The 24,544-nt window shown below is 44.3% G+C and overlaps 1 protein-coding gene across 1 annotated transcript; it reads left to right on the forward strand.

Annotated features, from left to right (window-relative positions):
- Nucleotides 1-847: 847 nt before the first annotated feature.
- plekhg3 (pleckstrin homology and RhoGEF domain containing G3) lies at nucleotides 848-23,839 on the forward strand. The gene is made up of 18 exons (XM_022758967.1): nucleotides 848-1,023; nucleotides 2,840-2,899; nucleotides 9,395-9,822; nucleotides 10,965-11,065; nucleotides 12,560-12,629; nucleotides 13,029-13,075; nucleotides 13,174-13,324; nucleotides 13,680-13,811; nucleotides 14,474-14,656; nucleotides 14,757-14,849; nucleotides 15,240-15,326; nucleotides 15,428-15,461; nucleotides 15,544-15,645; nucleotides 15,741-15,773; nucleotides 16,384-16,394; nucleotides 18,576-18,668; nucleotides 19,097-20,606; nucleotides 21,110-23,839. The coding sequence occupies exons 2-18, from the start codon at nucleotides 2,851-2,853 to the stop codon at nucleotides 22,009-22,011; spliced, it is 4,026 nt and encodes a 1,341-aa protein (XP_022614688.1). The 5' UTR covers nucleotides 848-1,023; nucleotides 2,840-2,850; the 3' UTR covers nucleotides 22,012-23,839.
- Nucleotides 23,840-24,544: the final 705 nt, after the last annotated feature.

Below are 24,544 nucleotides of genomic sequence, written 5' to 3' on the forward strand. Positions count from 1 at the left end.
ATAACAACAGCTGAGAACCTGGTATCTCCACAGTTTGTCTGTGTGTCTCAGCAGAACTGGACATACAAGTTTTTACCTTTCACATAAAACCACATGTTGAAACCTGCATGTAAACACAGACAGAAGTGTGTGTGTGTGTGTGTGTGTGTGTGTGTGTGTGTGTGTGTGTGTGTGTGTGTGTGTGTGAGAGACAGGCTGAGACTCGTCATGTCCTCACTGATGTTGTAACAGAGTTGTCTTTGTCTCTGTCTCTGTCAGCTCTCTCGTGTCCAGCAGGGGGAGACAGAGACTCGTTATCGTTTAATCACACTCCTCATGATCATTCATTAATCAATCAATAACGTCTTGTGAAGCAGATTAGTTTTAATACAACAATAATAATGATAAACAAACATTTGAATTAAATACATTGATGTCACCTTTTCAAATTCATTAACCTTTAACGAGGTTAAAATCCCTCTCTGTCTGAGCAGGACTCCCCAGACTGATCAGTGATCAGTAGACTGACCAGTATCAGATCCACTTCCTGTGTATTGATTAATTGATTAATGATTGATGCAGAAATAGCTCCTGCTGAATCAGAGTGAAGAGTTCATGTGTTCATTATTTCATCTTCATCACAGAGGTCATGTGACCTTTGAACCTGACTGTGACCTGATCCTGGATCTGTTTTATATCCTGGTATATAAAGTTCACGTCCTATAAGACATGAACTTTTTTTTTATTCTGACTTTAATCTCAGAATTAAAAGAATCTCATGTGACCCTCATCCTCTTCCGTACAGTGGAACCTTCTGCTGGTTCTCAGTGGAACCCTCGAAGCTTAGAGCAGAAAAAAATCTGCCTGTCTTCTGCTGCTTTACGTTTTCGTACTGGTTCAAACGAGGCGCATGCGCAGAGGGAGTGGGGGCAGACAGCGGAGGTTTAATGAAGGAACACTGGAGGTTTTATTAGAACCAAAGCAAACAGAGTGGATGAGACCGAAGAACATTTACCGCCAACTGTAACATCAAGCTTCACTGAGGTGAGTCCGGACTCCACTTTACTTTACTTTACTTTACTTTACTTTACTTTACTTTCCTGTACTTCATTGCTGAGTGTTGAGGAAGTGTCGGAACAAACCCACAGTGTGTTGATAGAAACTCAGTGAAGTTTCCTCTGGATGTTTCTGACGCGTTTAAACTCGCTTTTCTGAGCAGGAAGTGTTTCTCTGCTTTTTAACCCGCGTCACCTGAACGCATCAGACTGTGGAGCGGACTCTGCAGTTTGACTTTAAATCAGTCTCATTTAAAACATCACAGTATCACTGAGCCACAAGGTTCAGTCCGCTGCCTATGAAGCGTGTAGGTGGGGCTGCCGGTGCAGAGCCTCGTTAGGAAATCTTGACATTTAAAGATTACGCGTTTATTTGAGAAAATAACGATTTCTTCTGCGATAATATGGTGTTTGTTAGAGTCGGGTGGAGTCTGTCTGTAATTCGGCTTACATCTAAAACACATGACAGCGCTTATTCTCAGCACAGATTAACTTTTGCTGGTGTCTGTCGCGGCAGCTCGCCCCAGAAACACGCCCTGTCAGCGGCACCCAGCCAACGTTGAGACGGAGGGAACAAGTCTGAACTCTGTCCAGATTTCAGCTGCTCGGTGAAACACACGGAGCCGAAGTGAACAGAAGAGCCTGACGATGAAGATGAAGCATCGAGACGTGACGATGAGGATCTGCAGCTGCACGAGCAGCGAAGGAAGATTCAGTGACGCGTTTTTAAAAGGAAGTTCGTGTCAGAACAAGAAAAAAACAACAGATCAGATCTGTGTGTGTGCGCGCGTGTGCGGGCGGCTCAGTGTGTCTACTCATTTCCGCGTTTCCATGGCAACCTGATCAGACTGATTGGAGCTGATCGGGGCCAAGACAGGCTGCCTCAGGGCGTTGACGCCTCTAACAGGATCTCAGATTGACTGCTGACAGACCTGGGGTTACCACAGCAACCAGACCTGCACCGCCAACACCTGGGGTCTGGACAGGTTGATCAGTTGATTGACAGGTGATAAAGTATTGATGAAGACATAAAAACATTTCATTAATGTGCTGATCATGTTATTGATGAACTGATTTTCAGTTATCAGTCAGACCAGGAGTCTGAATCAGTCCAGGACTGAGACTCTGCTGTGTTCCACCTGCTGATGTCACCTGGTCTCTTCTGGTCAGTCCGGTTCTTCAGTCCTCATGTCAATCAGCTGATTAAGGTGTGTGGTCACCTGATCTGCCTCACCTGGCCTCACTGTTTAACATGAAACACAGCATGACAGAAAACACACAGGTCAGCAGGATGAAACTCATCAGACTGAGTCACCTGATCAATCAATCGATTGATTATCAGCTGCTGTTCTCATGTCACTTTAACTCTGAACCAGTGAAACCAGCTGTCACGGCTCACAGGTTCAGAAAGTCCAGTGGGAACCTGGTACCTGACTGTGTCTCAGTGGGGACCTGGCGGGACCTGGTGGGATACAGTGTTGAGACTGTGCGGCGTTCACTGACTGCAGCTTTAGACGGTGAATCTGAGCGTCCAGAGGTGGAGTGGTAAAGACCAGACCTGGTCCCGGTGTCAGCTGTAGTGAACTTTGCTGACAGAGCAGTGTCCCTGAACGCATCACTGCTCGATGACCTTCACACACCTGCAGAGACTACACACACACACACACACACACACACACACACACACACACACACACACACACACATAAACACAAACACAAACACATATATCTTCAGAGGCGGGGCTCTAATGACATCATGACTCTTCATCAGGTTTAATTAAACCTGTGTGTGTTTGTGTGTAGGGGACAGTGTGATGCCTGAAGGATCTCACAGCTCCTCCTATGACGTCTCCATGGGTGAAGGTAAAAAACCTCTCTCTCTCTCTCTCTCTCTCACTCTTTCTCTTTCTCTCTCACCCTCTCTCGCCCCCCCCCCCCTTCTCCGACAGATCAGTCTTTGTTGTCATCTGTGTTGATGTGTTTCTTCTCTGTGGTCGGTGGTGGAGGGAGCCGGCAGCGTCTGCAGACACACACACACACACACACACACACACACACACACACACACACACAGAGAGAGAGAGAGGACAATAGCTGTGTGTCTGAGCTGCTCAGACGTCCATGTTGCTTTTCCTGTTTCACAGCTGATCCAGGGTCAGTGTGTGTGTGTGTGTGTGTGTGTGTGTGTGTGTGTGTGTGTGTGTGTGTGTTATGTGTGCATCTCTACTCAGTATGGATAAAGTGATGGTCGTCATGGTTACAGCAGTTGTAAATAAACACTATTTGACTGAATCAGATGAGAGTCCACTCCAGCAGGTGGCATCTCACTGCCTCTGATCCTAATTGGATTAAGCCCCGCCCCCTCCTGTCAGAGCTGCAGGGACACTCTGTCAGACCCGCTCAGACCTCGTCCTGGTCTCTGTGGTCCTGGTCTCTCTGGTCCTGGTCTCTGTGTGGACAGGTAGGACTGTAGTCTGGTTTCTGATGTTTGATGTGAAGCAGCAACATGAAGACAGAACGTCTGTCACTCTGTTTGTCTACTGTTTGCTCTGTTGACAGTGACAGTCAGAGAACCCTGTCCTTTAGATGAGGGTTCTTTGTTCTTGTTCTGGTCGATTCTCCCTGGTTTAAGATCTGATCGAGAATCTGTTCCTGCTGCTACATTTTCACACAGTCACAGTTCTGGACTGAGGCGTCTCGATAGTGACAGGCCCCAGGTTTTATGGGTAGTGTAATGTTTAGGTCAGTCTGAGTTTGTTAAAAGAAAACTTTGATTATTGTGTGTGTGTGCGTGTGTGTGTCTTCATTCAAAGCTAATCTCAGGTCACATGACCAGACTCTTAATCGCCAGGGAAGCTACTGACTTTAACTGTGTTACATAAAACGGGTGCTGTGATGTCATGCTGATGACATCATCTCAGTGAGACAACCTTTATCTTTCTGTCTATTTATTTTGTCTGTTGATCACGCTAATGACGTGCTGTGTGACGTGTGTGTGTGATGTGATGTGAACCCATAAAGGTGCTGTTGTGTGATGCATTTGTGCTACATAGACTGTGTGTTGTGAAGATCATGTGCCTGTAGTGTGTGTGTGTGTGTGCGCGCGCTTGTGTGTGTGTGTGTGTGTGCGCTTGTGTGTGTGTGTGTGTGTGTGAACGACCTCACAGGTGTTCAGGTCATGTGGATCAGATGATTGGTTAGACATGAGGACCTGTTGTGTTGTTAGTTGTAATCTGTGCTGGATTAACTCTATCCTCATTACAGATTAGACACACTCACACACACACACACGCACACACACACACGCACGCACACACACACACACACAGACTGAATGAAAGGACTTCAGTGTGATGTCTGTGTAGACAGAGGGACCTCATCATGATGTCACGGTCTGTTCAAGAGCTTCTAGAAAAGTTGTTAAACTGAGAATTTTTATTGTATTGATCAGAGATCATGTCTGAGATCAGGTCTGGATCAGGTCTGAGATCTGAGATCAGGTCTGAGATCTTATTTAGTCCTGGAGGTCTTCAGGGGACCTGCGTCTCGGCTCTGAGACCCGGTTCAGACTGGTCAAGTGGTCTGTGATAACAGAGACCAGAGAGCTGCTGGGAAACAATACTCGAATACTCTCACAGTGAGGCATTCAAGGCATTCAAGGCACGCAGGAACTCTGACACTCCTCACTGATAACCCCCACCCCTCCTCCACAGAGGAGGAGGGGTGGGGGGTGAATCTCTTCCTCTGTTTACCTGTTACTCAACCTGTGTGACTCACCGGCTGATTAGACTGACAGGAAGTGATGCATCTCCTCAGGAACACTGTATTACTTCCTGTTTGTGAGCGACGTCACACGACATGGCCATAAGTATGTGGACAGTTTCCTGGTCAGGTGTCAGCCTATGTGTTTGCTGCTCTGACCTCTGACCTCTAGGTCACTTCAGGTGAACTGTGGTGGTTGTTGTGTGGTCAGGTTCAAACTGTTAGAACATGTTCTAGCATGTTCACCTATCTGTGGTCTGGTTCTGGTCAGGTCCCAGTCTGGTCCATATCTGATCCAGACTCATTGATGTTGGTTGAAGGAGCTTGTCCTCATGTTCTAAGTTCTTCGGTGGTAGAACCGTGGTTCTGGTCCTGGATTGGATGGATGGGTGGTTTTGAGTCTCACTGACTCATGAATCAAGACGAGACGTCAATGTGTCAAAGCTCCGTTGTGACTCACAACAGTCGGCCATTTTCCCTCATCATGACCCCGTCCCCCTGAGACGCTCTGTGACACAAACAAACACACCCACAGGGACCGGAGGAGGATCAGATCGCTCCGGTTCTCAGAGGAACCGTGAACATGTCAGCAGGTGTTTCCTCCTTACCTGTCTGACATCATCACAGTCTGCTTCCTGCTGGCTGAACTTTGACCCTCGTAGTGAGGAGGAGCAGGCTTTCAGAGGAGGTCTGTAGATCTGGACCCACGCCGCAAACTTACGTCTCTTATTTTCATGTGAAGGAGGACTTCCTGTTACACTTCACAATAAAAGTTTATTGAACATATTCACAGCAGAACTGATTCTGTTTGTTAAAGGGGAAGAGAGGAGCAGTGGACTCCTCTCATAACCTCCTCCTCCTCCTCTGCTCTCACTCCTCTTCCTCCTGACCCCTCCTCCCTCTGCTCTCACTCCTCTTCCTCCTGACCCCTCCTCCCTCTGCTCTCCTTCCTCTTCCTCCTGACCCCTCCTCCTCTGCTCTCACTCCTCCTCTCCCTCCTGACCCCTCCTGACCCCTCCTCTTTCTTCTTATATGATCCCTCTCTTCATGACTCCTCCTCTTCTCCTCCTCCTCCTTTTTTAAAATCACTCTGTGGTTCAGCTCTCTGTAGTCGGTGTGTGTGTGTGTTCTTCAGCAGCAGCTCAGTCACACCTGTGGAGCGTTCAGGCGTCTTTGAAGCTGCAGGAAAACTGACCATTTATTTTTAAAAGTAGTTGAGTGAGGCTTGTTGTGGAGTGATGGGGTATCAGAGGAGCATGTGGCGCAGCCTGGCAGGAGGAGGGGGAGGAGGACACGTTGCGGTGGTGAGGTGTTCATGTTCAGAGGAGGAGGTGAAGATCTCCTTCAGGAGCGCCGGGGACGATCGGCGGTTCAGACGAGTCTTCGTCCGCCGCTGGTTCGGTGAGTGGCAGCGGCGTCAGTGTGAGGTCAGACGGTCTCTGATGATCTTCTCTTGTTTTTAAGCTTGTTGAACATTTTGGACTCGGAGGAAAAGACGATTTACCTTGTTGTGATCTCTGTAACGGCTGCAGAGGTCAAAGGTCGTGGCTGTGTTTGAAGGTAAACACTGAGCTGTGACTGGCTCCTGTTATCATGCTCATAAATCCACTTCCTGCTGGGTCAGTGAACGCCTCACTGACTTTCAGCTGGCAGGAAGCCAAACAACTAACGGACAGCTGTGTGTGTGTGTGTGTGTGTGTGTGTGTGTGTGTGTGTGTGTGTGTGTGTGTGTGTGTGTGTGTGTGTGTGTGTATAAAGTCCAGCCTCTACAGTTCGAATGAAAACATCCTCCCTCCTCTTTCCTGATGTCAGAGTTAAATCTGTTTATGTGACCATCAGAGGAAGTGGTTACTTTTCACATTAAGAGTTTACAGTAAATACATGTGACTCACTGAGGTGGGACTTTTACAATGAAGTATTATTTAACTGTGAAGGATCAGAGCGCTTCCTCCACCACTAACTGTCAGGATGAAGGTCTAAGTCCAAACCCGACCCAAACCCAGACCTCACGTGGATCAGTTTAAGTAGGACTACCAGAACTTGAAGCCTCACCATCAAAAGGATAAACCTGTAAATAAAAACCAGATGTTGAACCGACTGAACCTGGACTAACCAGAGACCGGGTTCAGGTCAGGTTCAGGTTCCAGAGCTCCTGAGGTCACATGTTATGTGGTCTTTACCTCAAGTTCAGCAGGAAACACTAACATAGCCTTTTTAGCTAAATACAAATGCTAATAATGCTAATGTTTAGTCTGTAATGTTCCACACTCTGAGCTCTGACAGTCTGACATCATAACCACTAAATGAAGGTTTACTGAGATCAAATAATGGGCGGCTATCTTGGTTTTGTTTTAGTGCTGATTCAGATATATCTCAGTGTCACAGTAACTGGGATATGACCAGAACACAGCATTGGTGTGTTAGCATAACATCCTGTAGTTTAGCATATTAGCATGCTAAATTAGCATCACTGTTCCCGTGCAGTCATTAGTTTTAAACAAGGTTTCTGTCGTGAACTGAAGGAGAAACAACGAATGTCTGAACCAGAAAACAAGATAATCAAACAGTTGTAGATGTTTCAGCTAGCTTCTCTGCTGCTAGCTGCTAGCTTTGCTAACAATGTTTTCCAGTCGTAAATGTTGTTGTTTTCTCCACATTAAGTGTTTGGTTGTTCTGTTTTCTGTTTTAGGTGGACTGTCAGTGTCTCTGCTGTTCAGATATTTAGCTAAACCCTTGGAGGAGGGGTTAGCCGGTATGTTCGCTAACACCGACCAAAACCATGCAGCAGCCATTTTGAGCAGTGATAATATAATACAAACACTTCAGAGACTACAGACTAAATGCTCAGGAAACATATTTTAGTGATAATCAAGATTAAATTATGATTATTCTGGACTGTTTGTACCAACTAACCAGCTAGCTGTTAGCACACTAACTGAATCTTGAGGTGATGGTTTTTATTATTTGGTTATTTAGTGAAAAAGACGTCAGTCAATCTAAATTTACCTAAAATTCATTTGAAGACTTGATTGAAAAGTGAACACGTTGACATGCTAATGTTGCATGTTAATGCTAGTTAGCGCTGGTTAGCATACCAATCAGACAGTCTCCTGAGACATCTTTATTATTTATGCTATGTAAATGAAATTGACTTGACTAGTGGCATGCTAACATGTAGCATTACCATGTTCTGTTAGCATTTGTCTCAAATCACATTTGAAGCGTTTGAAGCTTTGATTGTTTTAGTCACTTCAAAGATAAATATGAATTGACTTTATTAGTTTATAAAAACATTTAATGTTTAATCTGTAACATGTTTCTGTTAAACAATCTCAACTTTAACTGCAGCCAAACTGTTGTTTTTAGAAATGATGGAGTATCCTTTCACAACTGCTCAAAATGGCCATGTGAGAGAATAAATCCCAGCATGCTCTCTGATCACCAGACTGTAACTGAATCCAATCAAACAAATCAAACAGTCGACATAAACCAATCAGAGTCAATAATCAACCTGCTTCCTGTCATTACACCTGTGATTCAGGTGTCCAAACTTTATTTAAACAGTCAGAGTTGGTGGTTGGTGCCTTGCTCGAAGGCTCCTCGGCTGTTATGATGAGGTGGTGGTTTGTGTTTGTCTAGGATCTGAACCTGAACCTTCTGCTCTAAACTTCCCTCACGTCTTAATGAACTTTAATGAATCACAGAGACTCTTTAGTTTTAATGAGAATGAGTTTTTTATTTGAATTGTATCATTTAACCTGGAGATAATTAAACCAATTATTAAAATAATTAAAGTAATTTAAATGTATGAATAACCTTTATTGTGAAAGTCCAGTTATTACAACATGTAGAAATAAGTTCTGTTAAAGTGATGATGAGTCACAGCAGCTGTAAACTGTAACTACACCATCAGTTTTTGAACTGAGGCCCGCCTCCTCAGAGGAGGGCTGCAGTGTGACATCACTTCCTGAGGATGTCATCATCTCTGATGCCCCTCTAGAATAAAACTCCAGGCTGCAGGACTTCACTGAGAATCCTACTGTAAGTTTCCTTCAGTGTCACAGTCTGAACATCAATATAACGCTGATCACAGCTGATCACACACAGTCGAATTTCATCTCTCCTGGTCATATCTCAAGGTTCACACGTTTATTTATGTCTCTGTCTGAAGAGTGGACAGAGACATGGACGCTGTCTTTTGTTCGTTTGTTTTGATGTTAGAAACTCTCCAGATGTTCAGATGATTCTGTGGGAACCTGAATCAGCTGATCTCCTTTATCAGTGTGTTTACACCTGTGACATCACTTCCTGTTTCCTCACCGACCACATTGTGTCGACATCGAGCACAACCTGGACTTTTACTGTGAAAGTCATCTGCTGAGAGCTGTCCTGTGTGTGTGTGTGTGTGTGTGTGTGTGTGTGTGTGTGTGTGTGTGTGTGTGTGTGTGTGTGTGTGTGTGTGTGTGTGTGTGGGTGTGTGTGTGTGTGTGTGACTGTGTGTGTACTCAGTGTGTTGACTGTGTGTGTGTTGACAAGCATTTTTTTGTTAATCATCATTATGACATCACTGATCAGACTGCAATCCCCCCCCCCCAGAGTCCCCCCGCCTATCCACCGCCTCCATCAGCAGTAATGATCGCGCTCCGTCGGCGACGCCCTCCGACCCCGACCTGTCATCAGACCGTCGCCCGGTGAGCCTGATCTCCACGCTGTCCTCGGGATCCGGATCCTCCAGAGACGACAGCCCCGCCCCCCCGCCCCCCTCCTCCCATACCTCCAACCCCAACATCGACCTGGACCTGAGCCCCGCGGGGGGCGGTGCAGACAGGAGGGGGCGGAGCCTAGGCCTAATTAACAACAACAAAGAGTCGACGACGAGCCAAACCTCCGGCCGCCACCTGACGTCTCCGTTCACGACCAGCAGCATGGCGCCGAACCCTCAGCTGACCTACCTGGACCGTGTCATCATGGAGATCATCGAGACGGAGAGGATGTATGTCAGAGACCTGCGCATGATCGTAGAGGTGAGTCCTGAACCTTCAGCTCACTGTGATGTCATCAACATCAGGTAACCAACACATCGACACGCTGACCTGTGACCTCTGACCTCTGCTCGGCTCGTACAGTCACTAAACATTTCCAGTGAGAATAAATCAACATACAAACACATGAACATATTCAGACATGTAGACAGGAAGGAAGTACATGTGCCCTTCAAAGTAAAAGTCTCATCCTCACTAAAATGAACAATTAGTAAGTTAATTAGATGTGATGATGTAATGATCTGAGCCTCAGTTTGTAGATCATCATGTGAAACTGAACTCAGATCAGATTCAGGTCCTCGGTGAGAGTCTGTGTGTGTGTGTGTGTGTGTGTGTGTGTGTGTGTGTGTGTGTGTGTGTGTGTGTGTGTGTCGTCACGTCACAGACTATAATTAACGGGCTAAGACGTTCTGGATTAGCCTCTTATGTAACAGTGAGGATCAGATGAAGCTGCAGCAAGAAGAAACAAACCCACGTCCTGGACTCAGAGTCTGAGTTCAGATTTAATGAACTGCTTGTTAATGAGTCTGTTCCTCAGCTGTGACGAGGGTCAGACTGTTTCTATTGTTATTAACTTTTATTGTTTTTAGAAATAGCCTGTTCTGTATTAAATACAATTAAATGAATTAATAGGCGGCACGGTGGTGCAGTGGTTAGCGCTGTCGCCTCACAGCAAGAAGGTTCCGGGTTCGAGTCCCGGCTCAGACGCGGGGTCTTTCTGTGTGGAGTTTGCATGTTCTCCCCGTGCTTGTGTGGGTTCTCTCCGGGTACTCCGGCTTCCTCCCACAGTCCAAAGACATGCAAATGGGGACTAGGCTGATTGAATACTCCAAATTGACCATAGGTATGAAAGTGAGAGTGAATGGTTGTTTGTCTCTGTGTGCCCTGCGATGGACTGGCGACCTGTCCAGGGTGTACCCCGCCTCTCGCCCGAAAGGATGCTGGGATAGGCTCCAGCCCCCCCGTGACCCTACTAGAGGATAAGCGGTAGACAATGAATGAATGAATTAATAAAAAATCACATTTCAATTGGAATCAAATCAACACAATAATAAAAACAATAAATATGAAACAGCTGCAGCAGGTTCACTTTAATATGTAAAATCCTCCTCCTCCTACTGCAGGATTACCTGGCTCACATCATCGATCAGTCTGATTTGTCGATTCGTCCTGAGCAGGTTTGTGCTCTGTTTGGAAACATCGAGGACATCTACGAGTTCAACAGGTGAGAGGAAAATCCTGACTCTGATGAACTGGTTTAAAGTTAAAATCCTGACTCTAGTTGTTGTTGTTGTTGTTGTTGTTGTTGTTGTGAAGTTAGCGCTCGCTGCTTCATGTCAGAGGGTGAGTTTGTTTTTCAGACCAGCACCACCCGGCTGCACAGCATGGAGTGTGGAGTGTTGTGGTTTGCTGTGGTCCTGCACCCAGCGACATATTTTCAGTGGGGTGGGGGTTGAACCTACAGGTAGAACCGGTCAGGGCTGAAGAGCTGCGTGTGGTGTTTTCATACTGTAACACAACAGAACATTCGACAGACACAGGAGGTTTTTATCAGGTCATTTTAAAGGTCAGATGATCTTTCAGGTGGTGACGTCCTGCAGTGACTCAGTGTGAAGCTCTGAACCTTTAAAGGACACGAGGAGGCGGAGCAGCTGATGGACGAGCTTTAAACCAGCTGTTACACTTGATGTTCAGAAACAAAATTTTAGTTCAAGTTTTTGTTGTGATTGTTGAAAGTTCAAAGTGAAGCTGCTGCTCTGAAAACAACCTGAAGCTGTGCTTGTTGTTGAAATTTCCTGCTGATTTCAGGTGTTTGACGCCTTGTTTCCTCGGCTCCAAAACATCGAATCAGCTGTTTCAGGTTTTTCTCTGTAAACATTGACATTAGTTTGATTTTCCAGCTCAGACGTCAAAAATAACAGTTTTCTATTTTACACTGGATTCTATTCACTTCCTGTTTGTACCATATTGAAGATTTTATTCTTTTCTCAAAGTGGATTGAATGAAAACATTATTAACAGTTTATTAAGTTTATTAACATTGAGCCCATCGGCAACCTGAAACAGCTGCAGATACAGAAAACAAACTAACCCGACACAGAGCAACAGCTCCACCTTCTGGACAGATGACGTCGTTACAACTACTGATGGAGACGGTTCAAATGTTTCACCTGGTTCTTCGTTTTTCAACGTTTTAGTTTGAATTTAAATTCAAGTTCCTTCATTTACAGTTTGATTTTTCTTTACGTCCATTAAGTCGTGGATTCATGTGAAAACTGATGAATGTAGACAATCAGAATAATATCACTATCCTTTAACGTCTTTGAGATTCAAAATTCATTTTTGACTAAACAGTTTCACCACAAAGTTCTGGAGCTTTTGATAATTTCACATGATCTTCATCAGCAGACGCCCAGTTGTCATTGAATTGATAAAATTTCCTAATTTTCTAAAAATAATTTAATCACTTTTAGTTTTAAATTATTATTATAATTACATTTTTAAAAACTCCACCTGCTGAGGAAGGCCGTGTGATTCGATTGAAAGGTCCAGAATGGTTACTAAATGGAGGTCGACCTGTGAACTGCAAAATCATAAAGTCAGCAATATTTTCATCTCTGGTGTTTTAATCCTGGCTGTAGATGAAGAGATGTGATGTTTCGGTTGACTTCTTGTTGTTGTTGTCGTCATCGTCATGGTGACGTGTTTCCTGTTCACAGCGAGCTGCTTCAGGCTCTCGACCTGTGTGACAACGACCCCGTCGCCGTCGCCCGCTGCTTCGTCATGAAGGTGAGAAGCTTCTTCAGGATTTAACATAAAATGATTATATTAATTATTATATTATTTTTAAAGAATATTTTTGGGGCTTTTTTATGCCTTTATTTGAGAGCAGAGTAGAGAGAGACAGGAAGTGGGGAGGCAGAGAGGGGGAATGACATGTAACCACTGCGCCACTCAACGCCCCAATTATTATATTATTATAATTATTATTAATCATATGAAAATAACCAGAGTTTACTTTAACTGAAGGTTTGTGCAGCTTCTTCAATAATAATATAGATAAATTGATATAAAAGTGATCAATCGTCCAGTTATTAGAAAACATCTCAGAATCTCAGTGAAGTTTTCTCCTGGCGTCAGAAACAGTCTGAACTTTTCTGACTTCCTGTTTGTGACGACTTGTTTCAGAGCGAGTACTTTGAGATCTACACACAGTACTGCACCAACTACCCAAAGTAAGTGCTGAACGTCTGCGGGATGTGCACACCTGTCTCTGCCTGCTCTCACCTGTGTTTCACCTGTTCACACCTGCTTCTTTTCCCGCCTGCTGCAGTTCAGTTGCAGCGCTGACGGACTGCATGAGGAATAAATCCCTGGCCAAGTTTTTCCGGGAGCGTCAGGCGTTGCTGAAGCGGTCGCTGCCTCTGGGTTCATACTTGCTCAAGCCTGTTCAGAGGATCCTCAAATACCACCTGCTGCTCCAGGTACGACACCGACACATCTGACGCCCCATCACACCTGTCATAAGCATTAGACTGATTAGTCAACATGGTCCAGCTGATGCATAAACAACCAATGAGATCAGGAGACGCCAATGCAAACAGTTCACAGCTGTATCATGGAGAAATGAGGAGAAATTGTTTGTTCACTTGTGGATCTTAACTTCTGTTTTCTTTTAATCCATGAAAGTAAGTTTCGTCCATGTTGAGCAGGTCTGTGAATCTGACGTGACTCTTTTCCACAATATTTAATGGAACAAGAAGAAGTGATCCGAGTGTGATCATCTGCATAGAATTGTGAGTCTGACGAGATTCAATCGTTGATGACGTCTGTGTTTAGGAGATAGCGAAGCACTTTGACCCCGAGGAGGAGGGGTATGAGGTGGTGGAGGAGGCCATCTACACCATGACGGGCGTGGCCTGGTACATCAACGACATGAAGAGGAAACACGAACATGCCGTCAGACTGCAGGTAAGTGGCAGATGAACACACACACTGATACTGGTAAAATTTACATATAACACGTTTTTCTTGATTATTAAATGTTTGAATATTGATTTTCTCATATGACCTGTTTTTCAAAACAAAAATAATCTTTAGTTTTGGCAGGAAATTATTAGAATTTCTGAATTTGTAGTTGATACATACAGAATATTTTCTCTTACCCATCAAGTCGATCTTTATTTAAGGTTCTGTTTATGATGTGTTGCTTGTCTCAACTGTATAAATAAATAAATACTTGACCAGTTATTGAAAGGAGATTGTGTCAGCTGTTTGAGATAACTAGCATCTTGTTTGATTGGTATTTGAGGTCTGTAGCCTTGAATGTGTTGTTAATTGAAAGGTACAAATGAGTCAATTAAAGGTGGCTCTTACTCTTCAGCTCACACAGAAAACCCATTAACCCATTAGGGTGCTGAACACCTGTGACAGAAGAACCTGAATAAACCTCCTCAGGGTTTAGAGACTTCATGAAATCCACTTTCATGTTTACAGTGTGTTTTAACTGGCGATCACTCTGGTTCAGTGACGACATATGAAACAGCTGATTTCCAAGTTCTGCACTGAATGTTTTAATTACAGAGTTAACGTATGATTTGCTCTGATGTTCTGGTTTTCTGTGTTTCCTCCAGGAGGTTCAGTCTTTGCTGCTGAACTGGAAAGGTCCAGACCTCACCACGTACGGAGAACTGGTTCTGGAGGGAACCTTCAAACTTCATCGAGCCAAAAACGAGAGAACGCTCTTCCTGTTCGATCGCATGCTGCTCATCACCAAACGCCGCGGAGAACACTACGTCTACAAGACGCATATCTCTGTGAGAAACAACAAACTGTCACTGACATCGAAGCTCAGAGTCGTAGACCTGAGACGTGTTCGTCAGAGTGATGTTGGTTTGAGTTTCCCTCTGTTTTCAGTGCTCCACTCTGATGCTGATCGAAAGCGCCAAAGACTCCCTGAGCTTCAGCGTCACTCATTATAAACATCCCAAACAGCCTCACACCGTCCAGGTGAGACCTCCGACACCTGCGCAGGTGTTCAGTCTGGACACAAACATGTGAATGCTGCAGCATTTCACAGATTAACTCTTCAGGAGGGAAACCAGCATCACTGTATAACACTGTATGTAACGACTCCTGGATCTATCAAGGTAGAAAACCTAAACTGATGAAAGATGAAAAACCTTTGTTCTTGTAGTTCAACTATAAACTGGATTCAACTCTATAATCTTAATTTTCTTTGATAATTTTTTCTAATTAACTGGTTTATATCTTTTTTATCTGTGGGAGACAGTTCAGTATATATACATTTATTTAATGTTTTATACGTATTTGGGTTTATAAACTCCAGTTCTCTGGAAACAGATGAAACAGATTCAATCCTCTGTTCTTTGGTTTCAGGCGAAGACGGTGGAGGAGAAGAAGCTGTGGGCTCATCACATCAAACGCATCATTCTGGAAAACCACCACGCCATCATCCCACAGAAGGTCAGGAACCAGTGACACCAGTAACACCGGTAGATCACCAGTCTGACCAGTGAGACCTGTGTTCATCAGATGTCTGATGTTTGTTGTCCTGTTTGTTTCAGGCTAAAGAGGCCATCTTAGAAATGGACTCCATCTGTGAGTAAATGTTCAGCACCTGGTCTTTGAATGTGACGTCAGCAACTGATGATGATGATGATGATGATGTTTTCACTTGTAGATCCTCCCAGGTATCGTTACAGTCCCGAGCGTCTGAAGAAAGCTCTGTCCTCTCAGTCTGAAGAGTTTCAGCGAGACGGTCGTCAGGGACGACGACAGTCTGGTAAACAAACAAACAGACGAATCAGATCATCAGCTGCTTCTTTCTGTCACTTTATTCTGTTTATAGCTCTAATGAAATTCTTCTTTCTTCTGCAGAGCCAACCAAACAAATCCTGAAGAGCAGCAAAGGTAAAGTCATAAACTGTTAGTTTGTTATTACAGTTACTGTGAATCTTCCACCTCATCAACTTTCCAAAACTCAGTTTGATTCCTTTAGTCTCTGAGAGACAGAGATCCATCAGAGTTTAGAACGAACAGGAAAACGTCCCGAACGCAACAGATCTGAGTCGCTGCTCAGTGTCTCAAACATCCAGTGTCAGTCTGACTTCCTGTTGCAGTGTCCTTGATTGTAGCACAGTGGATTGTTGTGTTGTGTAAAACTCAAATTAACAAACATCAGCCCAGAAAATTTGCATTGTATGTTGAGCAGGTGTTTTATTTCAGGTGAGATTTGACCTGTTGCTCTCAGCTGACGCCAGGTTCACGGACTCTTTACAAACATGCATCACATCTATAACTGTGGTGCGTTTACTGACCTGAGGAATGAAACAGTCACTGACATCCTGAATACGTTGGTGACTGTAAATCATGCCCAAACATTATGAGAGGTCAAAGTGTGGATTTATTATTAATTCATGTTTCTCACTGATTAATATTAACTGAATGTTTTTACTGTCTGTGTTCAACCATCATGTCTGCTCTTCTTCTTCTGCTGCTGATTCTCCTGTCGAACTCACAGCCATCTTAAAGGTAAGAAACAAACTGTCACTGTGGTTTAACGTATATATAAGAAAAATCATCACCAAATAAAACATTGTTGTTTCATAAGTAATCAGCTAAATCACAATATTATAAATGATCAATAAGCATCATTTTCCAGCAGCATGTCAGCTGCGCTGCCCTCTAGTGGTCGATGAGGAACTTCACACATTATTACAAACCAAGGCAAGAAAAGTTTCAAAGGGACCAGGGCAGATAAAACACAACTTTATATTCTGAATATACAGGTTACATATATACAATTATCTTATATAAAATAATGAAGGTTACTTAAGGTCATTGAATTAAAAAACATCCACACCATCAGGTGTTATGGGACCAGTCTCAGGTGGTTTTGTAATTCTAACCCTAACAACATAAACCAGGTGATGTGGGGTGACTCCTCCCTCAGAGGAGCAGCTGAGTCCTGCTGTTGGACCAGCTCCTCATTAGTCCTAGAGAACACACACTTTACAGGAACATCAGCAGGTCTGTGACGTCCCGCAGCACTCAGACAGTGAGGGTGTGTTACCGGGGGAGAGGCGCTCTCTGCAGCCCGCTGTCAGCTGCAGCACACTGGGATCCGACCGGCCCGTGGAGGAGGAGGGGGAGGAGCTCGGCAGCAGGAAGGACTCCCTACAACGGCTGATGTGCAGCGAGGAAGAGGAGGAGGAGGCGGAGAGGTTGTCTCCACAGCGGTCTCATCAGACAGAGGACAGTGATCCGGACGAGATCCTGCTGGAGGACGACCAGGTAGACGACTTTGCCAGCTCCGTGCTGGCAGCCATCTCCTGCTGGCACTACAGGGTCCAGGCCTTTCTGTCCAGCTCGGTGACGGTGAGGCTTTCTGCTGCCGGCCTGGTCTTCTTCTTCATCACCTGCGTCCTCAGCTTGGCCCTCCACCCTCCCACACCAGCTCCGTAACTCTCTAAAGTCCCGGATAACAGCGCTCCCCGCTCCGCTCAATGATAACTTACCACCCCTGCTCCGGAGCTCTCAGCTATCTGCTGCATGAGCTTCATGTGTGGAACTAACACCAGCTGAGCTGCATGTTTGGGGTCAGCGGGTTAAACTACAGCAGGGTGACGGACAGCGGACTGTTAATGTTCAGACACGTGCAGCAGCAGTTAAAGAACAGTTAGACTTCAGGGTTTTGATGAACACTCCTGTTCTCCAGACTCAGATGATCCAGATGTTTCAGACGGATCAGTTTCATCAGTCCAGGATGTTTATCTGAAGAAGAGATCAGGTGTTGTAAACGTTCACCTGGACGACTGCTGCTGTAATAACACTGCACTTCTGTATCGTGATGAAGTCAGACTGTTGGTGACTGATCCAGCAGGTCTGTCAACACACACCATGTTTTCATCTTTTAATGGAGTTGGGCAAACAATTTCCCCCTGCTTCCAATCTTTATGCTAAGCTACGCTAAACCTGTCCTGTACCGTCCTGAAACTGATCCATCTGAAACGTTTGACTTTGGAGAAGAAGAACTGATACCGTGTTTTCAGAGCTACTTTTCTCCTCCTCTCATGTAAGTTCTGTTTTTTTTAAGCTTCTCTGGACGTCCGACCTTTAACCTTTAATCCAGCTCGACTGCTGTGGTGCTGAAACCAGCCTTAACTGAGCGTCTTCAGGTCGTGTTGAACCAGACGTTTGCTGCTGCCTCTCAGTGTTTTGTTGCTTCGTTTATTTGCATGTTTGGTTTCAGAGACTGACCCATTATTTAGCTTGTGTGATGATAACGAAACCCACAGGATTCATCACCTGCCTGTTGTTCATGATCAGAGGTGGTTAATGTCGTTCACTGTGTCTGTAATAAAGAGTCAGTTCACTCAGGAGAAAGACAGATTTTCCTGATGTTCCCTGTGAAAATAACATGAAGAACGTTTTATTAGCTGAGGTTTGGAGGTTTCTGTCTCTGACATCTCTTCTCCTAACACAACGGAGGTGAAAGGAATTTAGTTTGGAAACTTATATTTGAAAAACTCAGCAGTTTTATTTCTGTGAATGATCCAGAACAAACAGAACATTGATTCTGTAGGGAAACATGACTTTTTGTGGTTCGGGTGAACTGACCCTTTAAAAAAAGATAATTACTAATGATGATATAAGAATGTTTTCTTCTTTATCTGCTGATGTTAAACTTTAATTTGACATGTTCTGTTGAAGGAGACAGAGGGAGGCAGCTTCTCCTCAAACGGCTCTAACAAAGAAGATGGACGACTTCCTGAAGAAGGTGGAACTGAGCCGACATCTGAGCAGGTAAATGACAGCGGAAGACTTGCAGGTTTGAGACCTTCCACGTGTTTTAATCAGATCCACCAGTCCTTATCCTGATTTCCCCTCATGAACCTCCTGCTCTGTTCTGTTCCTCTTTAGTGACGTGGAGCTTGTTCTCAGTTCTTAAAACTCAATAGGTTGTCTATGTACTCTTGTTAGAACATGTTGCCATGCTTGTTTGGATCCAGTATCAAGAGTGTTTCAGAACTCAGGATCAGGTTCTTCCATAACTGTCCGGGTCAAAGCTGTACTTCAGAGTTAATGTTCCACATGTATAAGACCGCATAGTTCACTGAAAACCAAAGAAAGTCGCACATCAAACCAAACTGAAGCCTCATTGAAACTGATGTTTAAATGGTTCAGAGAATTTCTTCAGTTCTAATTATTATTTGGATTTTCTTCTTTTGTAGCCCGCTGCAGACGAGCTGCTGCAGGAGAAGAAGTCTGAACCAACAGTAAACTCTGAACCAGAACCCTCCTCTGATCCAGACCCTCCTTTGACCTCAGTGTCTCCTCAAAGGTCAGAAGAACTGAAACGTGAAGAACATCCAGAGCCCACAGAGGAACCATTGTCCGCCACACCTGACTCAGATTCAAAAACCTTGAGTAGTGGGGAGTCATCTGAGGATGAGGAGGATGACAAGGAGGTGGCAGAAAAGCAGGGTGAAGTCATCAGCATCCTTCCCTCCTCCGTCCTGGACAAAGCCAGCGCTATTGCTCAGCACTTCACCAACAGCATCAAACGAGGCAGCCTGGCGCAGGACGACACTCGCTCCCTCGGATGTGCTTCGCCACGGTTACCAAGCAGAACCGGCAGCAGCCTCAGCCTCAGCACCGAACCCACCAACCAACCTTTAGGACTTAACAGCATCTGTCCAGATCCTGCAGAGACCTGCAGTGCAACAGATTTGACTCTGCTATCTCCTCGGGACGACAGCCTCTTTGACACTGACAGAGGTATTCGACGGAGGCGAGATTCCACCCTGTCCAAGCAGGACCAGCTGCTCATCGGCAAAATCAAGAGTTACTACGAGAACGCTGAGAGCCAGGACGCCACCTTCAGCCTCCAGCGCAGAGAGAGCCTGACATACATCCCGACCGGGCTGGTCAGGAGCTCTGTCAGCCGGTTCAACAGCATCCCAAATGATAAAACTGTCCAGACTAATCCCTCCACCCCGACAGCCTCCTCCAGTCTTGACCCTTTCTCAGTGGAGTCACACTTGGCTTTACCTGGAGATACCCGTGATCACATGGTATCTAGTGACTCTTTGGACTCTTTGAAGTCTGATCAGAGAAGCACAGATCCAGAAGATTCAGGAGAAAGCCTCAGATCCAGATCTCAGAGCTTGCAGGATAATCCATATGAGGATGAAGACTTCAGGCCTTCATCTGAAATGATTAAAATCTGGCAGGCAATGGAGCAAGAGATCACCAGATCCCAAAGTGAAGACCGAGGGCGTGAAAAATCCAGAGAAGCTACAAGAAACTCCAGAGCGACCACCATCGGCCTTTCCAGCTCGACAAACACTCCAAACAAAAGCTGTGACAGAGAGAGTGGAGCATCTGACCTCAGCACCATCACAGAGGAGTCCACAAGCCCTTCGCCCCTCAAGCCCAAAGCCTCCAGGGTGAGTCGGACAGGAAGTCTGAAGGACACCCTGAAGGTGTTCGGGGAAGAGGCCGTCATCCTCAGGGCTGCGGTTCCTCGGGTCACCCAGCTGAAGGTGGAGGCAGAGGGGGAAAGGCCCAGCGAGGGTTTAAACCAGGTGGACGATGTAGACAAAACGAAGAGCAAAGTCCTCCATCTGGCTCGTCAGTACAGCCAGAGAATCAAAACGACCAAACCAGTGGTCCGACAGCGAAGTCAGGGCATCCTGATCAGCAAGAAGATCTTACCCTGTGTGGTGGAGGAAAGTCCAGGTACTGTGATGTCCTATTTACCTTCAGACCTACTGCAAAGCAGAGTTCTCTTAGTCTGGACACATTAAATAGAGGCACAATTACTTAATGCTGATTTTAAATACCTGAAAATTAGCAGCATCAAGTTTATTTAAACACATTTATGTATATTTGGGGATTATGACATTTAACACTAAAACATGATGTTGGAATTTAAGGTACTGTAACAAAATCAGGGAGTTTATATTAAAGTTACAATATCTCCCCTTTTTTAGATTTGCTCCCTCCTCAAGATAAAATAGAAGCGAGTTCTGATCGTACCTTACAACTTCATTATTTCAGTCAGGTCTTATTTTTATTTTGTCAGTTTTGTCAGTCATTTCTGTCAGCTGTGATAACTTTGTGTTTACTAATTAAGTCTGACGGTCAAAAGAGCTGCAGTGGTCAAACAGGTTGGTATGAAAATAAAGTATAAAGAACATGTACTTATACTTTATATTTATGCTCGGTTATATTTTTTGCAGGTAATCCAAACCTGGCGCTGGTTTCTCATAAGAAGGCGTCCACTCTGCCTCTGAACCCCATCCTCCCCTGCAGTTCAGGGGCAGTTTTCCCGGGTCGGGCTCGTTCCCGCAGTCCGCTTAGCCCTCCTCCTCCCATCGAGGGTTTCAACTGGCCTGACGTCCAAGAACTCCGCTCCAAATACTCCGACCACAGCCGCTTTCAGAAGAGTCCTGTTGGCCGGAGTCGCTCCATCCCGGAGCAGATGTTTGATGCAGGTGTGAGGAGACACTCCAGCTGCTCCTCCAGCCACCTCCTCACCGACAGAGGTTCTGACGAGGGTCCTCCGTACAAGCCTCGCAGCAGTCGGGATGCCAGCCGAGAGGAACGCAGCAAACGGCTTCACCGAGCCAATTCTCTGGACCCTCGGCTGAGTGGAGAACAAATGACTGAATTGCAGAAGCTCCAGGACCAGGTCTCTAATAGCAACTACGACGGTTACTTCATTGCAGCTGAGGCAGCGCTACCCAACGACCCCGAACACAAGATCTTTGTCGTAGAGAAACTTCCAGAGCCTGAGTCAGAACCTGCAGAAACAGCCAAAGAATCCAAAGAAGAAGAAGAAGAAGATGACGACGACAGCTACGTTCAGATCCGTTCACCGACCAGCAGGGAGAAGATCCACATCATGGCCGTCATCGACCGCTGCCGGGCCTATCAGGACTCTGACGAATACAAACAGAGGGAGGAAGCGAAAACTAAAATTGAACTAGCTAGGCCTCAAGAGCTCGACAATACAGCAGCATCCCCTACCAATCAGGACGATGGGTCTCAGAAAACGAGCTCAAACTCTGGACAGAAGACAGAAGCCGGTCAACAGAGCATCGTGAAGAACCTGAGAGAAAAGTTCCAGAGTCTGAGCTGAAGAAACAGAGCGATAAGAGTTTTTAATAAAACTATAAGGCGTCGTATCAAACCTCTGAATTAATGAACCCAAAGATTTATACATAAAATACAAACACCGGGTGGTTAAACCGGTCATGAGCTAAAGAGTTATTTCCTGTGATTATCAAAGAATTATTTGTACTTACTTAAATATACATATACATATTACTGTGATTTCAAGACAACAAACATTTAGAAGACAAAACATCTTGTTATTATTGGCTTCTTATGTAAAAATCCAAAACCAACTTTCTTGAGATTACAAGATCCTTTCCCAGTGTCCTCTCTGGCATTTTGTAGATAAACATCTAGAAATATGTAAATATCTTTATAAAGTCCTTAAGTATGAATTATCTACCGTCAGAATATTTGTTAAAAGCACCTTTTTGTACTGGATGTTACGTGTTGCACAGTTTCAGGGAAGTGTAGCTACACAATGAGTAGGTTTTGTTTCAGTCATCTTCTCTTTGCAGTTGTAAAAGCTTCATACTGTATGTTACAGTCACAGCAGAGACTTTAATGCTGCACTGTATAAATTAAAGCTCATGTGTAGATTCCTGCTGCTCGAGAACCAACCACTAAATTATTCCACTGCAAAAGTCACTTTGTTCAGTCACACTTCCAGAAATTTAGTGGTTGTACAACTACTGGTTTTATTTTGATGTTAAAGGAAAAGTCCAACATTTCGATAAACCCTCTGTTAACTCCAGAGTCAGGTTATTCAGATACCTATCAGTGTCATCTCTGTGTCCAGGTTACAGGTAGATCCAGGAGATGATTAGCCTAGCTTAGCACAAAGACTGGAAGCAGAAAAACAAAATCCTTCCACCAGCTTCAAGTCTGTTTGATTTACATGATGCTTGTATTAAAAAGTTGTAGAAATAGAAATGTAAAACACAAAAATATTTCGGTTTTAGCACCATTCACTGTCCTGATGCTACAGTCAACTAAACAGCTGACGCATGGAGAAGGTGGGCACTAGTTTCTTATCTAACAAAGATGAAGTTCCCCAAATGTTGGACTGTTCCTTTAAGCCGTTTCACTTACGAAAACTGTGTCTTCAGTCTGAAAGTCGCCTGAAGACATTAATGATAACAGTGTCCAGCTTTTACACTGTCCAGATAAATGTACGGAGGACTCAACCTGCTTTACTAGGACAACAATAAATAAGGGGGCAAGTTACAATTAATAAATTCATTTTAAAGAGAGTAAAATAACTGAATTAATTTATCCGCAGAATTATTTTATTATTAGTAACAAAAGTTTCCTTAATGAACATGGTTTTATATTTTTCTTCAACATGCAATTAAAGCAACAACCTAAACGATTTAATCCACAGTAAACACATTATGATTAATTCATTATACATTAATGGCTGTATCTCTGTGTTTGTGCTTTTCAGTTTGTCTAATTATTTTAAATTTATTTGGACAATTTATGGACTTTGTTAATTTATTGATTTCCTAATAACCAGGTTCTGTTCTCCATACACACTAATGATACAAGTGTTTTCTACAGCAGCTTTTAACAAGCTTAGTGAGTCAATTCATTTTAGCCCTTTGCTCAGTGGCACACTGGCACATTCAAGACTTGAACCTGTGACGTTTCTGTAACCACTCATCCTCCCAGTCAAACACTGTTAACAGTCAGACTCCTTCCTGTCCTGTATCTCCTATTTATTTGATCTGATGTAAATAGAGACAAACACACTGTCTTTCTATAACTGTAGTTATATGTGTGTGTATGTGTGTACAACCATGTTTATATGAGCTCAGAAGACGTCTGTTCTGTTCCACATTAAAACAAGACAGGACCAACAGAGGGTGTGTAGTATCATGTGTGAACACAGTGTGTCCTCATACTGACTCATATTTTACATTGTTATATTCAGTTTTTGCATTGGAGCAAACATCTTCATGAAATCATGATACTGCAAATAACGCCACATGGCATATGGCTCTTATTTAACGGCCCTTTGCAACAGTTTGCAGCATCCTGTAGACACACGTTAACAACACAAAAAAACAAACTGTTTAACAGCCATTAGTTCCATACTGGTGTAAATAGCCAAATAGATGCCGTCAGCTATTTTCATCCAGGTATGTACAGATACTGCATCTTTTTAAATACATAAAAAATGACAAAAAGAAGGTATGTTGCAGTATAAGTCAACAGAGTTTTCATTTTAAGTAGTGCCTACTGCTTAATCTTATTTTCATTGTGATATGAACATGTGCAATGAACACATTGCAAAAGACTGACTGAGGGTGATGAATTAGAAAAAATGGATTTTATTAACACACGCAGGGTTTTCAAGGCACAAATGAAGCAGAAAGAAACTCGGGCTCTCACACAGACAGCACAGAGGTGGAGACAATGGAGGAGTGAACTTTTTACTGGAGCTGACAACAGCTGCAGTCGTAGCTCTGAGTGTGAAAAAGCAATCAGTGTTTAGATTGATAGGTTAGCAGCAGCTAATGTTAATAGTGAACTGTTATAAACGAGCTAAAAGG

The sequence above is a fragment of the Seriola dumerili genome, unplaced genomic scaffold (genome assembly GCF_002260705.1).
Source record: "Seriola dumerili isolate Sdu_G_001 unplaced genomic scaffold, Sdu_1.0 BDQW01000312.1, whole genome shotgun sequence".
In the NCBI taxonomy this organism is placed as follows: domain Eukaryota; kingdom Metazoa; phylum Chordata; class Actinopteri; order Carangiformes; family Carangidae; genus Seriola; species Seriola dumerili.

Coding starts and splice junctions, on each gene's coding strand:
- plekhg3 (XM_022758967.1), top strand. CDS start 2,851: ATGCCTGAAGGATCTCACAGCTCCTCCTATGACGTCTCCATGGGTGAA. Junction 15,327..15,427: donor ACGCCATCATCCCACAGAAG/GTCAGGAACCAG, acceptor TGTTTGTTTCAG/GCTAAAGAGGCCATCTTAGA. Junction 15,646..15,740: donor TCAGGGACGACGACAGTCTG/GTAAACAAACAA, acceptor TTTCTTCTGCAG/AGCCAACCAAACAAATCCTG.